General features: G+C 46.4%; 1 protein-coding gene across 2 annotated transcripts in view; it reads right to left on the bottom strand.

The window, feature by feature from the left end:
• Positions 1 to 14,661, bottom strand: part of SAE1 (SUMO1 activating enzyme subunit 1) — a 66,545-nt gene extending 51,884 nt beyond the window's left edge. Inside the window, exons 1-2 of one of the 2 annotated variants that reach the window (XM_058529689.1) lie at positions 14,492 to 14,661; positions 2,805 to 2,916 (exon numbers count right to left, since the gene is read on the bottom strand). In XM_058529689.1, coding sequence (XP_058385672.1) covers positions 2,805 to 2,916; positions 14,492 to 14,589 — 210 coding nt within the window. In that variant the 5' untranslated portion in view covers positions 14,590 to 14,661. The remainder of the gene's footprint in view (positions 1 to 2,804; positions 2,917 to 14,491) is intronic. The other variant, XM_058529688.1, reaches the window with a different exon arrangement.
• Between the last annotated feature and the right edge of the window lie 6,042 nt (positions 14,662 to 20,703).

The raw sequence follows: 20,703 nt of genomic DNA, 5'->3' as shown, positions 1-20,703 counted from the left end.
GAGTTGTCGTGAGGACTAAATGCGATAATAGAACTCCAGCTCTTAGAACACTGTCCAGCACCTTTAGTAATAAGCATCAGCTGCAAATTCCACTCCCACATTCAACCCTATCAATTCCACCACCTAAGCTCTTCTCACCTCTGTGTGCTTCTTGCCCTCTTTATCACCAGTAACAGTACTCTGATCCTCTTCATCTCTCACGGAAATGACTAAAGCAGCCTTCTAAGTGTTCTTCTGCCCTGGATCTTGTGCCACCCATAGTTTATACAATAATTAGTGATCTACAGAAAGCCCAAAGCAGACCAGGTCACCCGTCCCCCATTTGAAACTCCTCAATGACTCCTCCTCACATAGAGGATTAAGTAAAAGCTGACAGCGGGGCTTACTAGCAGGTTCTTCATGACTTGGACCCTACCTGCAACCTGCCTCCACCCCCACCACTTTGGGCTTTACACCAAACTAAAAACACCAAACTGCTTGTTATATTCTATTTCCACCATGCTGTTTTGTGCCTCTGCTAATGTCCCCCGCCTAAAACACAGCCTTTCAACTTGATAAACTTCTACTTATTCTTTAAGACTCAACTCAGATCAGAACTCCAGGAAGCCTTTCATGTCCCCCTACCACAACCTGAGTCAGGTAGTCTTCTCTAGTTTCTGAAAAAACTTGAGAATGGGAACCAAATCTTGCGAATCTTCATATCACCACTACCTTGCATACTTCAGGGTAGCCAAGAGGTGCTCTCAGATGCTTGTTGATGTAAACTAAATGAAAAACTCTAAGGGGCAGGCATTAACATCTTCATTTTATAGATAAGCAAACTGAGTCTATGAGAGGTTAAATCCCTTGTCCAGCTTAAGGAGATGGGATTGAGCCCAAGTCTGCAGGATTCCAAAGCCTTTGCACTACACAGCACTGTCTCCCCGGAATGTTCCCAGTTAGGGAAAAAAGCACAAGCAAAGTGCAAGGGCAACAACCACAGAGTGTTCATGGACTATTAAATTTATGAGATGGGAGTCAGGCTGGGAAGGGGGCTGGGACCAGGTTATACAAGGCCAGTGGTTCTCAACCCTCCCTGACTGTTAGGTTCACTGGAGAACTTCTATTTTTAAATAACTCCCCAAATATTCTCAAGTGCAGTAAGGACTGAGAACCACCATGTTAAGCCTTGAAAACCAGTCAGAGGAGTTAGGCCTTGCAGTGGAAGGCAGGTGGAAGGCCCTGTAAGTCCTCAAAGTAAAGACTAAGGAATGACAATCAGCCTGTTCACTCCAATACCAGCTGGCATTCGTCACTGGACTGAGGCAGTGACAGAACCATACCATACACCACTCGGTGTCACATGATCGTTCTCCATTCTCGAATTCCCCCAATCAGATGAGGAAGTCACCATCCTGTGCGGTTTCATTTTTCCACGCCAAGGGCCTACAAGTGTAGGAACCATCCTTCCTCGGGTCTCCACTATTAACCTCAGTACACTGCAAACAAATCCTTCCTCTAGTTGGGGTGTTCCTGCCTCTAGGGAGCACTGTGGTTGGGGAGATGTCAAAGCAGCCAGTGCTCAGACGTTAATAACCTGGCAGATTGCCTGCAGGAATTTTCTTTCCTTAGAAGGTTTTGAATTCAAGTCAAAAATCAGCTTGTGACTGTGATATTAAGTGAGCCAATCTACATCTCTCTTCATATTGCAGAATTTTCAAAAAATAATTCCAGATATTATTTTTCTTCTGAAACCTCAAACAAGGTGAGCTTTTAAAAATTTCGCTAACATTTAATTTTGTCCACAGAGCCCATACCTCACACTGTGTGCTAGTCACTCAGCACGAGACAGGACCCCTGTTCATTGCCTAAAAGACAAAGAATACCATGTGACAATACAATCTTTGAAATATTTTACCTAAAGAGACACGATTTCTGGAATTTGCTTTAAAACACTGTGCAAAAAAATATAGGGGAGAGGATAAATTTTAAAAAATCAACAAAATATAATAAGTATCTGTAGAAGCCAGGTAGATGGGTTGTCAAATATTATTCTCTCTACTTTCTTTATATATCTGATATTTTCTATTAAAAAAAGTAAAACGTCATTCAGGTACGAGAATGCAGAGAAATAAAAGCAGTTATTTTCATCTTGGAGAAAAGACAGGTCAGAGAAAGCTACTTTGAAGCTGAGCACTATTATTATATTATCAATTAAACAGCATTATATCATAATTATTATTAATTATTGGATGCTTATTATGTGCAGCCACTAAGCTAAGGAGTCCACATACATTCTCTCTGATCCAATGTTTTCCAAAGTAATGTCTGTAAACCATCTACATCAAGATCTCCTGGGAAACCTTTTTTTTTAATTAATTAATTTTTTTATTGAGTTGAGATACCTTTTAAATGCATATATTCCTGAGCCTCATCTTAGACCTTCTCAAGCAGAATCAGTATACCATAACGAAGCCCCGAGGCAATTTTGCTTTTTTAATTAGTTATTCAAGTGATTTATAGGTACAAATGGGAAAGCCATTCCTCTACTTCTCACAATCACCCGAGTGAGAAGTTAACTCCATTTCCCAGACAGGCAAGCTCAACAAGGAGACGGGACTCCCCACTGGTGGTCCACCTAGGATGTGGTGGAGCTGAATTCAAACCCAGTGCTAGCGCTGTCAGTCTCCAAAGGCTGCAGTTCCGCTGGTGTCAGCCCTCCTTCCCCAGCCCTGAAAGGGCAAGTAGGAACCCACAAGACCTCCAGGTGTTATATGGAAGAGGGGGGGTTGTGAAGGAGAGTGATGGGGGGCCAAACATCTCACCTGTTCGTGATCCAGCATGGTCAGGCCCTTCACTCCTGCCAGGATGAGGTTCTTGGCTATTTCAGCCCCGAGGCCTTTCATGCCGACAAGAAGCACCCGGGAGGCCCGCAGCCTATAAGGCAGACACTGTTAACCGGATGACAGAGGACAGAAGAATCTCGACAAGTCATCGAAGAACAAAACGAGACAAAGTAACAGGGAAATAATTCTGGTTTTTACTAAACGCACTGAAGCATCATGGCCTCAAATCTAGGAAAAAGACAGGTTCCAATCCACCCCGTAGAGAACAGTTCATTCCACAAATATTCATGGAGCACTTGCTATGCCAGGAACATCTCTAAGGGGTGAAATCCAGCAGTGAATAAGACAGACATAATCCCTGCCCTCCTGGAGCTTACACTTCGTGGAGACAAATAAGAGTACATAAAACATCAACAAGTGATGAAAAATCAAACCTGATATGGATAAAGGATGATAGAGGATACTGTCTTAGCCAGACTGATCATGAAGGCCTTTCTAAAGAGGTGCTGAGCAAAAATCAAAATGAAACGTAGGACAAACACACAGCTATTTGGAGGAGAGGATTCCAGGTAGAAGAAACATCAGATGCAAAAGCCCTGAAGCAGAGGAGTGCCTGGCAGGTTTCAGGGACAGCAAGGAGGACAGAGCAGTTAAAGAGCAGCTAGCAAAGAGGAGAACAGTAGGAAATGGGGCGGTAGACAGACCAGGGACTACACCATGACGGCTCCTACAGGCACTGTAAGGACTGTGCATTTTATTCTAAGCATGACGGAAAGCCATGGGGGGAAAGAGTGTCACCGTTGAGAGGAGGATGGCGTGGACTAGCAGGAGAGCAGAAGAGGTGGTGAGAACGGGTACTGTTTAGGCTGTAACACAAGCTAAAACGTGGTGCCATGAAAGAGAGTGTATCTAGGAAGAAATGTCTGGATCGTTATAACTGCATAAAGTGACAGAAGTTGAGGCTCATAAAAGCTCTTCTTGGGCTATCCCAGGAAGTCTGGGTTTAACTCTGAGGTCAGTGGGAGGCAGTATAGGTCCACAATACCTTATTTGAAATCCCTTGAACAGGAGTGTTTCAGAAACTGAATTTTTCAGATTTGAAAAAGGAAATAAAGAGTTTCATCATATATTATGAAACAACCCCATCCGGATCTTAGGCAGCACCCTGTAATTAAACTCATTAATATTTCTGCAGCAAATGTATGATTATTCATACTGAAAAGGATTAGTAAGAACTAAGAACAGTCTCACATAAATTCAAGTTCTGTTGGCCAGTGAGTTTGCTCTTAATTTATGAAATGAGCTGATTCTCAACAAGTACCAGTATGAGGGAGAACATGCAGAAACTCTTTTCTAAAAATGGTTCTAGTAATTATGGACACTGGCATGTATTAGACTAGAAGTCTTTAACGAGAATGGTGGCTGATAAGATCAGGTCCTGCACTTACTCTTGATGCCAGCAGCTTCTGGGTTTCCTTCGCTGACACAACCAAATGGTAAAATGGGGCGAGGGGGAGAATATTCACAATATTTCCCTCAAAGGCATACGTCTGGGTCTCAGCTTCTCCATTATTGCTTTTTTTCTGTGTGGACCTTCCACTGCCAACCACAGGCTAGCAGACACTAGCCTTTCAAGTGACAATTCCACTTCACTAGAATAGGTGGGAATTGGGAACAGGTCTTACAACACACAAGCAAGGTGAGTAACAGAGATGCTAGCAATAGGCAGGTCTCCTCACACATTCAGAGCATTACATCGGCGGGTGGAAGGAGGAAGCAAAGCTAGAGGCTTTCCAGAGGAGGTCCATGGGCTGGCCCGGTGGCGCAAGCGGTTAAGTGCGCGTGCTCCGCTCTGGTGGCCTGGGGTTCGCCGGTTCGGATCCCGGGCGCGCACCGACGCACCACTTGGCAAGCCACGCTGTGGCGGCGTCCCATATAAAGTGGAGGAAGATAGGCACAGATGTTAGCCCAGGGCCAGTCTTCCTCAGCAAAAAAAGAGGAGGATTGGCAGATGTTAGCACAGGGCTGATCTTCCTCACAAAAAAAGTAAAATAAAAACAGAGGAGCTCCAATCCCTTGAGAACCAGTAACAGAATAAGCGATGTTTCCAAAGAGAATATGGTGCACACAACAAACCTTTGACATCGGAAAGGCTGAGCACCCTTGCATATAGCTGTGCCTTCCAGGTCTCTGCGGTCACTGTTAGTCTACAAGCCCCCCCTTCACCTGGCCCTGACACCGCTGCACTTGGAATTCCACGTTCCAAGTTCCCTCTCAGTCTCAGTGACAGGGTTTTCCTGTTTGGCTGCTCCAGTAGCTCAAGGATACAGCTAGAATGGCCCAGCTCTCTTTTAGGAATCTGCATCTTCAAACATTACCAACGGCTGTCTCCTAATCTCCAAACCCAATAACTTCTTCACAGGCTCTGTTCTCCTTGACGTTCCTTCAGCAATGGGCACTGCCGATCACTACTGCCCTCTAGGTCTGAAGACCTGGGTTTGAACTCCGGCTCTGCCACTTCCTAACTGGGTGACCGACAGGCTACACAATCTCTCTGAACTTCAGTTTAACCATCTGTAAAATGGGGATACCAATTCTGACTTCACGTCATTTAATCCCCTCAACAACCTGGTAAAATGTGTCTGCAAAGCCATCTAGCATAATCCCTGGCACGTAACAGATGCCCAATATACGTTACTTGAACTTACTGAACTTCTCAATCCCCATTGGCTTAACTATAAAAGGGCTCAGTGACGGGTTTGATTCTGATTTTCAAAAAATATCAGACAGAGAAAAAAAATCTAAAGCTAGCATTTAAAAGCATTCAGGATTGGATCCCTCCTACTCCCCCAGCCTCATCTCCCACTGCTACCGGATTACTCACTCCCCAACATGTCTTCAGTTTCCCACCTGCAGACTTGAAATCGCAACATCCCACATGCCTGAAATGCACCCACTCTTCCTTTCCATGCCTAGTCCAGCCTTTCCCCCAGACTTCAAACCCCAACTCAAATGCCATGTCCTCAAAAAGTCCTTTCTTATCACTGCAGACTCAAGCGAGCACTCCCTCCACTGAACTCTCAGAGCAAGCGCTACATATAAACGGCTCTGACCTAAGTCACATACAGCCACGTGGCCTCTCCACGATCCCCACATCCTACAGAGCTTTACAGACTGACTGCTCGGGAGCTTACTGAACTGCCATCAACACTGAATATGTCTGTGTGTGTTTAATCCTTAACCATGCTAGGGGCCCCCAGACTACTGCTTATTTAAGGCTCAATTACATGAAAAGCACTTAAAATAGGACCAGGCGCATAGTCAGCACTTAATGAATGTCAGCTATTATCATTCATTCTCTGATGCAGCAGTTCCCCTTCTAGGAATCAATCCTACAGAAATGTTCAAGTGGGCACAAAAATCACATACAAATATATTCACAGCAGCATCATCCATCCACTTCCCTCCACTCCCACAGCCACCACCCTACTCTGAGCCACCAGCACTTCTCACCTACAAAACTGCAACAGCCTTACACCTGGTCTCCCTGCTTCCATTCTTGTCCCCCACAACCCACTGGCCCCCTCTCAGGCAGAGAGGTCTTTTAAATTAGATTATGCCGCTCTCCTGCTCAAATCTTTCCATGTGCAAGTTCCTGACCATGAGCCCTGCACACCACTCTCATCTCGACTCATCCTACTCTCTCCCTTGGTAACTTGTGACAGCCGAGCTGGGCTCCCTTGATCCTAGAAAACACCATGTCTGCTCCCGCCGCTAACGCTTTGGCGCTAGTTGTTCTCTCTGCTTCTTCCCTCAACTTTTCACATAACATTCTTTAGGTCTCAGCTCAGCTGTCACCTCCTTAGAGAAATCCACACAGGCCACCTCATCCAAAATGAGTTCACATTCTCTTTCACCTGGAATTATCCTACTTGTTTACATGCTCATTGCCCGCTCCTGTAGAATGTACGCTCCAGAATCCACTGTATCCCTAGCATCTATGACTGTGCTTGGCACTTATGACACTGTTCCTCAAATACCTGCTGAATTAATACCACACCCAGGGCCGGCTCCGTGGCTTAGCGGTTAAGTGCGTGCGCTCCGATGCAGGCTGCCCGGGTTCGGATCCCGGGCGCGCACAGACGCACTGCTTCTCCAGCCATGCTGAGGCCGTGTCCCACATACAGCAACTAGAAGAATGTGCAACTATGACATACAACTATCGCCTGGGGCTTTAGGGGAAAAATAAATAAATAAAAAATTAAAAAAAAAAAAAAATACCACACCCAGAGCGGGGGCCAGCCCCGTGGCGTAGTGGTTAAGTGCACACGCTTAGCTGCTGGCGGCCAGGGTTCAGATTCCGGGCACACACCAATGCACTGCTTGTCAGGCCATGCTGTGGCGGCGTCCCACATAAAGTAGAGGAAGATAGCAAAAAGAGGAGGATTGGCATGGATGTTAGCTCACGGCTGACCTTCCTCACAAAAAAAAATAATAATAACACACCAAGAGAAACCCAAGTGTCCATCAGCAGAAAGACATAAATCTGGTATATGACAAAATAATGATAGCTAACACATTCTGAACACACACTATGTGTCAAGCCTTGTTCCAAACTCTTTACCTGTATTATGTCATTTAATCCTCACAACAACCTTATGAGCTGGTACCTTGTTATCCCTATTTTGCAACTGAGGAAACAGGCACAAAGAGGTTAACTAGCTTAACCAAGGTTACGTGGCTAGAAAAGTGGCTACTATAATCAGTCAGTAGATAAGGGCAACAATAAGAGAGCGATTAAGACGATGGACTCTGAGGCCCCATTGCCCTGGTACACACACATACGGAAAACTAGGCAGCCATTAAAAAGAGTAAGACAATAATAGCAATTAACACTTATTAAACAGTTCCTGTATGCCAAGGACTGTTCTAAGCAATTTATATGTATTAACTCTGCAAGATAGGTACTATCATTATTCTCATTTTATAGATAAGGAAGCTGAGTGTGGTAGACAAAATAACATAACGCCCCCCCTCCCCAAATGTCCACACCCTAACCCCTGGGACCTCTGAATAAATTACTTCACATGACTAAAGGAATTTCGCTGGTGTAATTAAATCAAGGATATTGACATGGGGAGATTATCCTGGACTATCTGGGTTGGTCCAAGAAATCACCAGGGTCCTTATAAGAGCAAGGCAAAAGGGTCAGAGTCAGAGAAGGAGACGTGATGACAAAAGCAGAATCCATAATCAAAGAGAGAGATTTGAAGATGCTATGCTACCGGCTTTGGAGATGAAGGAAGGGGCCACGAGACAAGCAACGCAGGTGGCTTCTAGACACTAGAAAAGTCAAGCAGATTCTTCCCTAGAGCCTCCCCAGGGAGCACCACCCTGCCAACACCTTGATGTTAGCCCCATGAAATTGATGTCAGACTTCTGACCTCCAGAACTGTAAGAGAAGAAATCCGTGTTGTTTTAAGCCACTAAATTTGTGGTAATTGTTACAGCAGCCACAGGAAACTAATACAGGGAGGCACAAAGTTGTTAAGAAACTAGATCACGCAACTACCAAATGGCAAAGCAGAGATCAATTCAGGCAACATTACTCCAGAGCGTATGCTCTTCAAGTTACATTGCCTCTCAATGTCACAAATAAATGCAAACTTACACTGTGACACACTGTGTATACAGTCCACTGGTAACAACGATGGCTGTAATTACCATCCACAGAGGGCTCACTAAGCGCCAGGCACTGAGACAGATACATCACACAGAGTACTGCACTGAAACCTTGATTATGGTTCCGCACCATCTTTTCTCTCAGAAAAAGCATACACACCCTAAACGTTGCATACAATTTCTCTCCCTAAAAGTGCCAGGGGCTCCACAGACCCTGAGGGAGGCCATCAGGTCTCCATAGGAAAGGATCCATGTCTGCCTTGAGAAATGAAAAAACTGAGGCTCAGAAAAGGTGTGCAAACTCTCTCAGCTAATGGGAGCCCAGAGCTGGGATCCAAATTCAGTTCTGATCACGCTCTATGATTTTTCCTCTCTTGATGTCTCCCCAATGCTGCCTTGCATGCAGTAGATTCTAAATAAATATTTGCTGATTTACTCTCCTCTCTTCCATTTCTGCTGCTATGGGAATACCTTTTAAATTTCTGGGAAGGAAGGAACCAGAGCTGTTACATTACAATTTTCAAATTCACGATACACACTGCAAGTTAAGTCAACGAATTCCACTCAGTTAAAAATTCTTAAGACTACCAAATTCACATTCAAACCACATTTAGAGTCTAATGTGTGAGAGTGAGTCATGCAAAAATCTGGTAAAAGACTATTTCAAGGAGGGTAAGCACAAAGTCTCTGAGGCCAGAGAGAGCTTTAGCATATTCAAGGAACACAAAGATTCAAGTAGCTTCAATGGAGCGAGACAGAGAGATGGAGGCGAGGTCAGATAAGGCAGGGCATGAAAAGCAATGGATGTTAAAAGCTTCGGATTCTGAGTATAACAGGACATCACTGGAAGGCTCTAAGCAGGACTGTTGTGATCCAATTTTTAAATTTAAATCAGTTTGGCTGTTATGTGGAGGACAGATTATAAAGAGGAACAGGGGAGACCAGTGAGGAGACTGCTGAGGGGAAGAAATGCTGGGTGTGGCTTGGACTAAGAAATGAAGAGGGATGAGACACACTTTGAAGCAGAGCCCGTAGGACTTCCCAATAGCCTGGATGTGGGTATAAGGGACAGAGAGGAATACAGGACTCCTAGGTTTCCGGTCTGTGCAACCAGACAAATGGTGGGGCCATCAGCATTTGACAGATTTGACCATTTTCTCCTTCTAGAGATACTCTTCTTCACTTAACAGTACTTTTCATTTTAATCTACAATCCTGCTCCATCCAACTGCCTGTTCATTATATTAACTAAAAGTCTTGTCAGAATCCAAAACAGAACTGAAGACTGCTCCCCGACTGCGATCTACTTAGGCAAATCTGCTCCTCCTACAGCCTTCCTCGTCCTTCTGGAGTCTCCACTTATCCCACTGACTCCTGTTTTACATTTGCCTTATTATCTCAACCTATTTCCTATGTAGTTTCCCTTCTTTTGTCGCTGGTGATTTATACTTGTCAAATAATTGTAGCTCTAATTTACTGAATGCTTTCTGTGCACAGACACTCTTTGTGCATTATCTCATTCACTTCCCAGCAGTCTAATAAAGTCAATTCTATTCTCTCCACTTGACAAATGGAGAAAACGGAAGCGCAGAGAAGTTAAGATATGTATCCAAGGCTGAATAACTAAGAAGTTCTGGAGCGGAGATTCAAACTCAACCATTAGGCGTTGGCCCGGTGGCATAGCGGTTAAGTTCGTCCACTCCGCTTCGGTGGCCAGGGGTTTGCAGGTTCAGATCCCGGGCGCCGACCTACACACCGCTCATCAAACCATGCTGCGGCAGCATACCCGATACAAAATAGAGGAAGATGGGTGCATGTTAGCTCAGGGCCAACCTTCCTCACCACAAAACAAACAAACTCAACCATTAACCACTATCAACCACAATAAACTGTCCTTATATGAACAACCAGGACTGGCCTCTACACACGGTACATGCTCGGTCACTCTTACGGCAAATGCGTGTCTAGAGAAGTCCTCTGGAACAGCAGCAGTTGCTGGGTAACATGTTTGCAAACAGGGAAGCTCTTGCAGTCCCTTCTTTGTAAAGTCAGAATTTCAGAGTTGAAAGAGCCCTGAGAGATGCAGTCACACTCAGCCCTCCTTTTTGCAGATGGGGAACCAAAGGCCAAGAAACTGCGTGACTGCCCCAAGGTCAGACGGCTAGTTAGCAGAGCAACCCAGGTGTCCTGCAGGTCTTCGCAATGTACAATCATTTCATTCACTCAACAAATACCTGAATGTCTATCAACCCGCAAGCGCTGGAAACTTAACAGAGGCCAGTCAAACCCTTACCTTCATTTCCAGACACTGATAAAGTGCTTGCCCTCAGGGAGCTTATAATCTACTGCCCTCTTTCCAGTCACCCTCCCTTCCTCACTCCTAGATAGGGGATAAATTACTGTGGAGTGGAAGAAGAAAAAATAGACATGCCTTTGCTGTGAAAGGCAGTGCAAAAACCGCTGAGGCACACATTCTGAGAACACACACAGCTGCCGGCTTCGACGCTGGCCTCTATGTTAATCTGACAGAAGGAATGAGTCCCTATTGAGGAAAATGAGCCGTCATGGACACAGCAGTGAACCTGAAGCGAGTGACTTAGATTCAAGTCCTACTTCTTCTAGTTACTTGGTGTGAGACCTTGGGCGAGTTGGCTCCCTTCCTTGACCTTCATCCATAAAATGGGCTACGCACCAGAGCAAGAGATGCAAACTCACATGCTTACAGGGGTCGGGCAATTACGTCAACGAGGGAAGCTGAACTGATGGAGACAACGGCAAAGTAAGATGTAAAAGAGGAAGACGCAGCCGCTACTTAGCTCCAACCAACGCGGGGATGTCTGACTTTTCTATTTTTCAAAAGACATAAATTAGAAATTCTATGGAGGGCCAGCCCCATGGCGTAGCGGTTAAATGAAGTTAATTTTATTCTTTCTGATACTCAAACTGTCCCAAATTTGGCCAATTCTCTGGATTTTTAAACACTGGCAACTGATTTTTAAAAATGTAAAAAAACACTGTACGAGAAATACAGCCCTTTTTTTGTGTGTGTGTGAGGAAGATCAGCCCTGAGCTAACATGAGTGCTAATCCTCCTCTTTTTGCTGAGGAAGACCGGCTCTGAGCTAACATCTATCTCCAATCCTCCTTTTTTTTTTCCCCAAAGCCCCAGTAGATAGCTGCATATCACAGTTGCACATCCTTCTAGTTGCTGTATGTGGGACGCGGCCCCAGCATGGCCGGAGAAGCGGTGTGTCGGTGCGCGCCCGGGATCCGAACCCGGGCTGCCAGCAGTGGAGCGCACACACTTAATTAACCGCTAAGCCATGGGGCCGGCCCACAGCCCATTTTTAACCTCTAGACTGTATGAGTTCTCCTGAAGGCCCTTTTTATTATTATTACTCTCTCTTCCAGTTCTCTGACAACCTTGGTCCAACATCACAGTCAGAGGCAAAACTGTAGCCAGAATGCAGCCTCTGATTCCCAGGCCGCCTTCTACTTCACCAAGGAACCCCAGTCCCCAGAGTTCTCCTGGCCACCTCGAGTTCCCTTAGAGGCAAGTCAATTTGCTTTGTGGAGCCTCCTTCCTATCTGTAGAGGGGAGGAAATCACTGCCCTTCCAACTCCAAAGAGCTGCTATGACACCAGCTGAAAAATGGACATGACAGCACTTTAATAAACTCTAAGACTGTCCACAAATACGGATTCCAAATTATAGATAACCACTTCCTTCCCTCCCAGGACTCTCAGCCAATCTTTTTCAGGTTCTCCACCGAGTTCAGCACTCCCTCAGTCTCCACTCCACAGTCTCCACTCCCTCAGAATAACTCCCATCTCCCAAGAATTCCACATCCTGACTTTGATTTGCCCCTTAGGTCATCTCCTCCTCAGAAGCCCCCGTGCCTTACTTAGTGCTCCAGAGAGAAATCACTCCTAACCTGCTGACAGCTCCCTCGATACATTCCAGTTTAATCCTCACCAACTTTACTTCACCCTACTTCAAACAAAACTGCTGCCCCCAATCCCTAGGGTTAACCCTTCTAGTACTTAGGATCCCCTCCCCCACCCTTCAGGACCTCTTAACACTCCAGTCCTTCAAACTGTAGTTCCTAAAATCAACCAACCCCACCTATGTCTTCAGGGCCATTCTCATCATTTAATTTCTAATTTTTCATTTCAGGTGCCTTCAACCCTCGACCAATGCTCGCTAATGCCTCAGGATGACAACTCCCCCCTCAATCGCAGAAGACCCCACACACCTGAAATGAGCCTGCAGTAACCCCCACCTCCCCCCAGCCACCACCACACACACACACTCTCTCTCTCTCACCAAAAAAATCTAGAAGCTTCCACCCCTCAAACTAAATTAACCTGCCTGCCTCCCCGACCCTTAGATCAATTAATTCTATACTCTGTACTCATTCACATCACAGACCCTCCCCATCACCCAGCCTTCATCTCTGAACTCACTCACATACTTCTACTTAGATATATAATAAACATCTAAAACGTAAGCCCAAAAGAGAACTCCTGATTCTTCCCTACAGTTTTTTCCCATCTCAGTAAATGGCAATTCCATCTTTCCATCCCTTGGGCCAAAAACCTTGGAGTCACCCTTGAGTTCTGCCTCTCATACCCCACACACTGAATCCCTCAGCAAAACCTGCCCCCTCCACCTTCAAAATATATCCAGAATACAGATTTGACCCCTTCTCTAGGGTCCCAAGCCACCACTATTCATGCCTCAAGTGGATTCTTGCAGCAGTCTCCTAAACGGTAAATCCTTATTTCCACTTCTGCCCACTTCAATCTATCCTCCAAACAAGAGTGAGCCTTTTACAACACAAATCAGATCGTGTTACTTCTCCGCCCCAAAACTCTCCAATGGGTTTCCTGGCACACTTAGGAAAAAAAAAAGTACTCCTCAATTCAGCCACTCGTTCTCTAGTCTGCCAAGCGTGCTCTGGCCTCCAGGATCTTACACTTGCTGTTCTTTATGCTGGGAAGGTTCTTCCAAATGGCCACCTGGCTCCTGCTTCCATCCAGGTCTGAGGGTCAATGCTACCTCTTCACAGGCCTTCCCTGGCCACCCCATCAAAACAGCTCTCCTACTTCGCCATCCTTCACTGATCCTCTGATCCTGCTTTATTTTTCTTCCTGGCACGGCAATTACCTAACATTATATTATTTATCTGTGTCTCCAACACTAGAATGTAAGCTCCACGTGGGGAAGCAGTCTGTTTAGCTCACTGATACGCGCTCCGGGCCTAGAACAGAGCTCATGGCAGGTACTCCATGCATATCTGATGGAAGCAATCATCTCTTTCAAAGATATTCCCTCCGATAACGACTCCTCAATACCCAAGGTACGCCCAACCTTTAGTGACCTGTCCTGCCTGGACACACCCCCAAACCTAGACACGGGCAACCTCTTCAGACTCACACTCGAAATAACTTGCTCCAAAACCCTCATTCTTCCAGATCGATCCACCCCCCGGAAGCCACAAGAATGCAAGCTCGCGTCTGTTCGGTTCGCCGGTCTCCCGAGCATCCAGCAGAGAACAGACGCCCGCCATCTATGAATGAATGAACTACGCCCCCCCGCCTTCACCCTTTCCCTGCATTCCCGGCCTCTCCTATGCCCTAAGCACACCGCCCCGACCTCGACCCCACCATCGACCCTTCCGGGGGTCCGAGTCCCTGAGTCTGAATCCTCCTGATCCCTCAGGACGCCCCCACGCCCACTGCCAGAGGCCTCCAATCACTCAGAACCGCCCTCTCATCACCCTGGGGCGCCCCCGCTTCCCATACCTTCCAGAAACATACCAAACCAACCCCTCCAGCCCTCTCAGGCGGGCTACCATCCCCGGGGACGTAATTCCCGCCTCCTCCCCTCGAATTAGACTCTCCCGCTCCCGGAGGGCCGCCAACGCCTCAGGCCAGACGCCCCCTCCGGACCCTCCGCCCCACCAGGCGCAGCGGCCCTGACCGTTTCTGGGCCTCCAATCCCCACAGACGGATCTGCCGGTCATACTGCGCCGCCTCTTCCTCGCTGATGCCGCCGCCGGCCTCCTCCTTCTCCACCATGGCGCCGGCTCTCGCTGCCTGAGCGCGAGCTCTGCTCTCATCAACCGTCCGCCGGCCCCACGCGCCACCAACCGCCGCCGGCCGCGCGCCCGCGCCGCGTCTGCGCCTGCGCCAGAGGCCGCGCCTGCGCAGTACCTCTGCCGCCGCCCGGCGCCGCTCCTGGAACCTGGGATCACGTGGGCCTCCCCAGCCTCAATGGCGGGCCGGGGACTGACAGTCACGTGATGGCGGCTCCGGCCAATCCTGGCTAGAAAAATGGTGCGGCTTATGGCCCCACAAAGATACCCAAATAGTTATTTATGAGGCTATTAATTCGGCAAATATCTGTGGAGCGCCTGCTGAAATCCCCGCATTGGGGCTGCTGTGAAATAGGCTGGCAAATAAAATAGACAAATCCTGCCCTCATGGAGCCTACAAGCTATTGAGGAGGGCCCAAAGAAAAATAAATATAAATCAGGCTGTGATAAATGCTTTGGAGAAAAATAAAGCAGGATATGGGACTACAGAGTGAGGGAAGGTCTGTCAGAGAAGGTGACATGGAGCAGAGATCTGAAGGAACAAGCTATGTGGATAACTGAGAGATGGAACATTTCTGGAGTTGACTTGAAAATCCTCAAAAGGAGTTTATTAAAGAATAGTAAAAAGAATTGCAACTTCAGATGTGCATGCTATGGGAACCATTGGCAAATTCAACAACAGAGGGGAGCTGCCTTTGTAGACAAAAACCGGGAGTAGGGGGCCAGCCCCGTGGCTTAGCAGTTAGGTGCACACACTCCGCTACTGGTGGCCCGGGTTCAGATCCCGGCCGCACACTGACGCACCGCGTCTCTGGCCATGCTGGGGCTGTGTCCCACATGCAGCAACTAGAATGATGTGCAACTATGACATACAACTATCTACTGGGGCTTTGGGGGAAAAAAAGGAGGAGTATTGGCAATAGATGTTAGCTCAGAGCCAGTCTTCCTCAGCAAAAAAGAGGAGGATTAGCACAGATGTTAGCTCAGGGCTGATCTTCCTCATTAAAAAAAAAAAAAAAAAAAAAGGGCAGTAGGGAGGGGCTGTTTTAAAAGAAAGTCCATGAGGGAAAAGTAACAGTTCAGGGTGGCAACAGGCTTCTCATTGGCTGAGCTGTGGCGTTTCTCATTGGCTGGGCTGCAGCATTTCTCATTGGCTGGGCTGTTGCCCGGTAGGGAAAGAAATCTTCCTTTAGTAGTAAGGTAGTTTTACTTCCTGTCCAAGATGCAAGGCTCTGTGTCTTCCTGTTTGGTGTAATTGAGGATGTGTGATAGGGTTGAGAGCTCCCCCTACAGGCCTTCCTGACTCCTAATTAGTTAAGGTTTCTTTTATTAGTTTCCACACTGGGTAGGGGGAACAGCAGGTGCAAAGGCCCTGAAGCTGGAGTGTGCTAGCATAGTGGAGAAACTGTGGAGAGGGCAGGGTGGCTGGAGCAGAGTGTGAGGGTGGCAAGTGGTAAGAGATCAAATCTCAGATGAATCAGGTAGGGAATCAGGTACGGCCATGTAGGCTAGTGATAGCTAATATGTATTTTCCTTAGGCAAGGTGCCTTTTTATTATTCATTCAACAATACTTATTGACGCTTGTCACGTGTCAACAATTGATCTCTGTGCTAAGGATAGAGCAGTGAAAAAGAAAAAAAATAGCTGCCCTCTCATGGAGCTGAAATGGGCTTCACATGGATTATTTCTCTAATCTTACAAAATTAGATAAATTCTTTAATATTCCCATTTCACAGCTAAGGATTCTGAGGTCCAGCAGAGTTAAGTATTAGTAGCCTCAACTAAGTCCTGTATCTTAGAAGTAGTCAAGCTAGGATTCAAACCCGGGCTGTGTGGCCCACATGCTTCACTGGGTTACACTGCTGGTGGTATGTTAAGCTCCTACTATGTGCTCTGATCTTGCTGGGTAAGGTACGTACTCTGTGAACCTCAGAGGTGGATAGTTCCTCCGCTTTTACAGATTACAACTCTGGGACTCAGAAAGACGTAGCCATTCATCCAAGACCACAGTATCATTCAAAAAAATTGGCCAATGCCTACTCTACTGGTTATTGATACAGAGCAAATTATGTAAAAATTTAGGGACAATGCAACAATAAACACTTATTATTTCTTATAGTTTCTGTGGGTGAGGAATTCAGGAGCACTTTGGCCGGGCAATTCTGGCTCAAGGTTTCTCATGAGGCTGCAGTCATTTGATGGCGTGGGTGGAAGATCCCCTTCCAAGGTGGCTCACCCACATGGCTGGCAAGTTGCTGTTGGCTGATGGCAGAGGACCTCAGTTTCTCTCCACGTGGGCCTATCCACCCGGCTGCTGGAGTTGTCCTCATGACATGGCAGCTGGCATCCCCCAGAGTGAGTGATCCACAAGAGCAAGCTGAAAGCAGCAATGCCAGGGCCAGCCCCGTGGCATAGCGGTTAAGTGTGTGCGCTCTGCTGCTGGCAGCCTGGGTTCAGATCCCAGGCGCACACCGATGCATCGCTTGTCAGGCCATGCTGTGGTGGCGTCCCATATAAAGTGGAGGAAGATGAGCACAGATGTTAGCCCAGCGCCAATCTTCCTCAGCAAAAAGAAAAAAAAAAGAAATAAAAAAGAGGAGGATTGGCATGGATGTTAGCTCAGAGCTGATCTTCCTCACAAAAAAAAAAAAAGAAAGCATCAATGCCTTTGATGACTCAGCCTTGGAAGTCACTCACTGCAATATCCTATTGGTCACACACGGGTCACCTCTATTCATTGTGGGAGACGACGATACAGGAATGTGAATACAAGGCAAAAAAAAAAAGAATCATTTGGGGACCATCTTAGAGGCTGGTTACCGCATTGATTATGCACCATGCCCTGTGAAAATAAGGTGAATAAAGACATATGAACTTGCCTTGTGTGGGGCTGACAGTCTAGTAGAGGAGACAGACAGTACTTCATCAGTCAAAGGATTATTCACTAATTCAACTACTCAGCAAATATTGACCACGTCCCTACTACATGTTTGACTTTGTGCCAGGCCCTGAGGGTACAATAATGATAAAAATCGACACACTCCTGCTTTAGAGGCAGTTACAGTCCAGTGGGAGAGACAAAATAATGGCATAAATATAAATAGAAACTTTGCGAAGCGCTGTGAAGGAAAAGAAGAGAGAGCTATGACAGTGTCGGAGTCAAGAAAGGATAGTGTAGGAGTCAGGAAAGGATATTGTGTGAATGTAGATGATCAGCTGAGCTTTGCAGAGTAAATAAAGGTTAAAACTAATAAAGCAGGCAGAGAGGATGGCTGCCCGTGCCAAGACCTCGCGGCTCAGTTCATCCTCTCTGTCTGATTCTGCCTCCCTGAGGGTCTCTCCTTGGCCCTCATTCCCTGACCCCCAGAAACTCTGTGGGAGATTTAAAGCATGTCCATAAATCCATAAAATGACATTTTTGATATTCTTCATCGATATTGGGGGGGGGTGGGAATCTATGTCCTCTATCCTTGAATCTGTGTTCTGTGACTGCTTGATCAATAGAATATGATAGAAGTGAATGCTGGGAGCCAGCCCTGATGGTCTAGCAGTTAAAGTTCAGTGCCTTCTGCTTTTGGTGGCCCAAGTTCAGTTTCTGGGAGTGGAACCACACCACCCATCTGTCAGTAGCCATGCTGTGGCAGTGGCTCACATAGAAGAACTAGGAGGACTTATAACTAGAATATACTCTATGCACTGGGGCTTTGGGGAGAAAAAAAAAAGAGAGGAAGATTGGCAACAGATGTTAGCTCAGAGTGAATCTTTCTCAGCCAAAAAAAAAAAAAAAAAAGAAGTGTATACTGGGCCAATTCCTGGGTCCAGGCCTTAAGAAACAGGCAGCTTCCCCTCCAAAAAGCTAGACATAGAAATACCATATGACCCAGCAATTCCACTCTTAGCTATATACCCAGAGGAATTGAAAGCAGGGACTCAAACAGATACTTGTATGCCAGTCTTCATTGCAGCATTATTCACAATAGCCAAAGGAGGAACAACTCAAGTGTCCATCAACAGATGAATGGATAAACAAAATGCCGAATATCCATATGAGGGAATATTATTTGGCCATGAAAAAGAATGGAGCACTGATAACACACGACAACATGGATGAACCTTGAAAACATGCTAAGTGAAGGAACCCTGAGGGGCTGGCCCCATGGCTTAGCGGTTAAGTGTGCACGATCTGCTGGCGGCCAGGGTTCGGATCCTGGGTGCGCACTGACACACCGCTTGTCTGGCCATGCTGAGGCTGCGTCCCACATACAGCAACTAGAAGAATGTGCAACTATGACGTACAACTATCTACTGGGGCTTTGGGGAGAAAAAGGGGGGAAAAAAGGGAGGAGGATTGGCAATAGATGTTAGCTCAGGGCCAGTCTTCCTCAGAAAAAAAAAAAAAAGGAGGAGGATTGGCATGAATGTTAGCTCAGGGCTGGTCTTCCTCAAAAAAAAAAAAAAAAAAAAAGAACCCTGAGTGAAAAGGTGATGAAAAAAGAAATAGGTAGTGGCGATGGTTGCATAAAATTGTGAATGTACTTAATGCCACTGAATTGTACATTTATAAATGGTTAAAATGGTGGATTTTATGTTACATATTTTTTACCACAATTTTAAAAAATTAATAGTATACCAAGGGGCTGGCCCCATGGTGTAGCAGTTAAGTGCATGCGCTCTGCTGCAGCGGCCTGGGGTTCGGATCCCGGGTGCATACCGACGCACCGCTTGTCAAGCCATGCTGTGGCAGCGTCTCATATAAAGTGGAGGAAGATGGGCAGGATGTTAGCCCAGGGCCGGTCTTCCTCGGCAAAAAGAGGAGGATTGGCAACAGATGTTAGCTCAGGGCTGATCTTCCTCACACACACACACACACACGCACACAAAAAGTAATAATATACCAAAACCCACTGAATTGTACACTCTAAATGGGTGAATTGCATGGTATGTGAATATGACAGTAAAGCGGTTAAAAAAAAAAGGGAAATGGGCAGCTTCCACTGTCAATCTCTTGGAACACTTGCTCTTAACCCAGCCTCCAAGCTAGCAGAAGCCAAAACAGCACAGGGAGAGGTCCACATGGAGAGGAATCCAAGCTCCTGACCCTCAGCCAGGCCAACAGCTGCAGCCAACAGCCAGCACCAACTTGCCAGCCATGTGAATGAGCCATCTTGGAAGTGGATCCTCTGGCAGACTGTCAAGTCACCCCAGAGGGACGAGAGACAAGCCATTCTTGCCAAGCCCTGCCCAGAGTGCTGATCTGCAAGCAAAATAAATGATTGCTGTTGATTTATGCCACTAAGTTTTGGGATCGCTTGTTACACAGCGTTGGATAACCTGAGTATTCTCCCCACCCCACCCCCACCAACTCTCTCTCCTCACACTCTCCTCTCTCTCTCTCCCTCTTTGCCTGACCCCAACTCTCTTTCTCTCTCTGACTCTCTTTCCCTTTCTCTGCGGACACTCTCAATCTTTCTGGATTTAATCTCTCTGACATACTCATTCATTCAAATTTCCCCGAGGACCTCCTCTGTGCTCAGCCCTGTGCTAGGAGATGCTTGGAGGGGAGTATTTTGTACTGTGGGGTCAGGGAAGATCTCTCAGAGGAAGTAATGAACAAGCAGAGATGTGGGGAGTGAAGAGAAGTCAGGTGACTGAAGGGGACAAAGGCATCAATTGAGAAACCAGATCATGAATGTTTTTGTTTTATTGAGATATAACTGACATATTACATTGTAGCAGTTTGAGGTGTATAGACTTTTTTTTTAAAGTCTGGAAATCTATTTGTTAATTACAACATGCGACCATTGTACTTTGAGTCAAATAGAGAACATGAAAAGTTCAGGATCTTGACCACTAAAAATGACAGTCAACCTTTCCAGAATGAGCATCACTTTGCTCTAAAATCACTTTGCTCATTCTAAAATGATTTGAGGCTCTCTTTGAAATGAGCATGTTTGAGAAGCTCATGCCTCTTCAAATTTGTAATGTTTCTTCCAAATATTGCTTGGCCCCCTAGGAAAGGCCCTTTCCTAGCTGCTTTCCTGACCCTCAATCCAGCCTCCAGTCACGACCTTACTCCTTACTCCAGAGGATGCGATG

The sequence above is a fragment of the Diceros bicornis genome, chromosome 34 (assembly GCF_020826845.1).
Source record: "Diceros bicornis minor isolate mBicDic1 chromosome 34, mDicBic1.mat.cur, whole genome shotgun sequence".
Lineage (NCBI taxonomy): Eukaryota > Metazoa > Chordata > Mammalia > Perissodactyla > Rhinocerotidae > Diceros > Diceros bicornis.
Note: the sequence above shows the minus strand (reverse complement) of the source record. Positions and strands in the feature narration are given on the sequence as shown.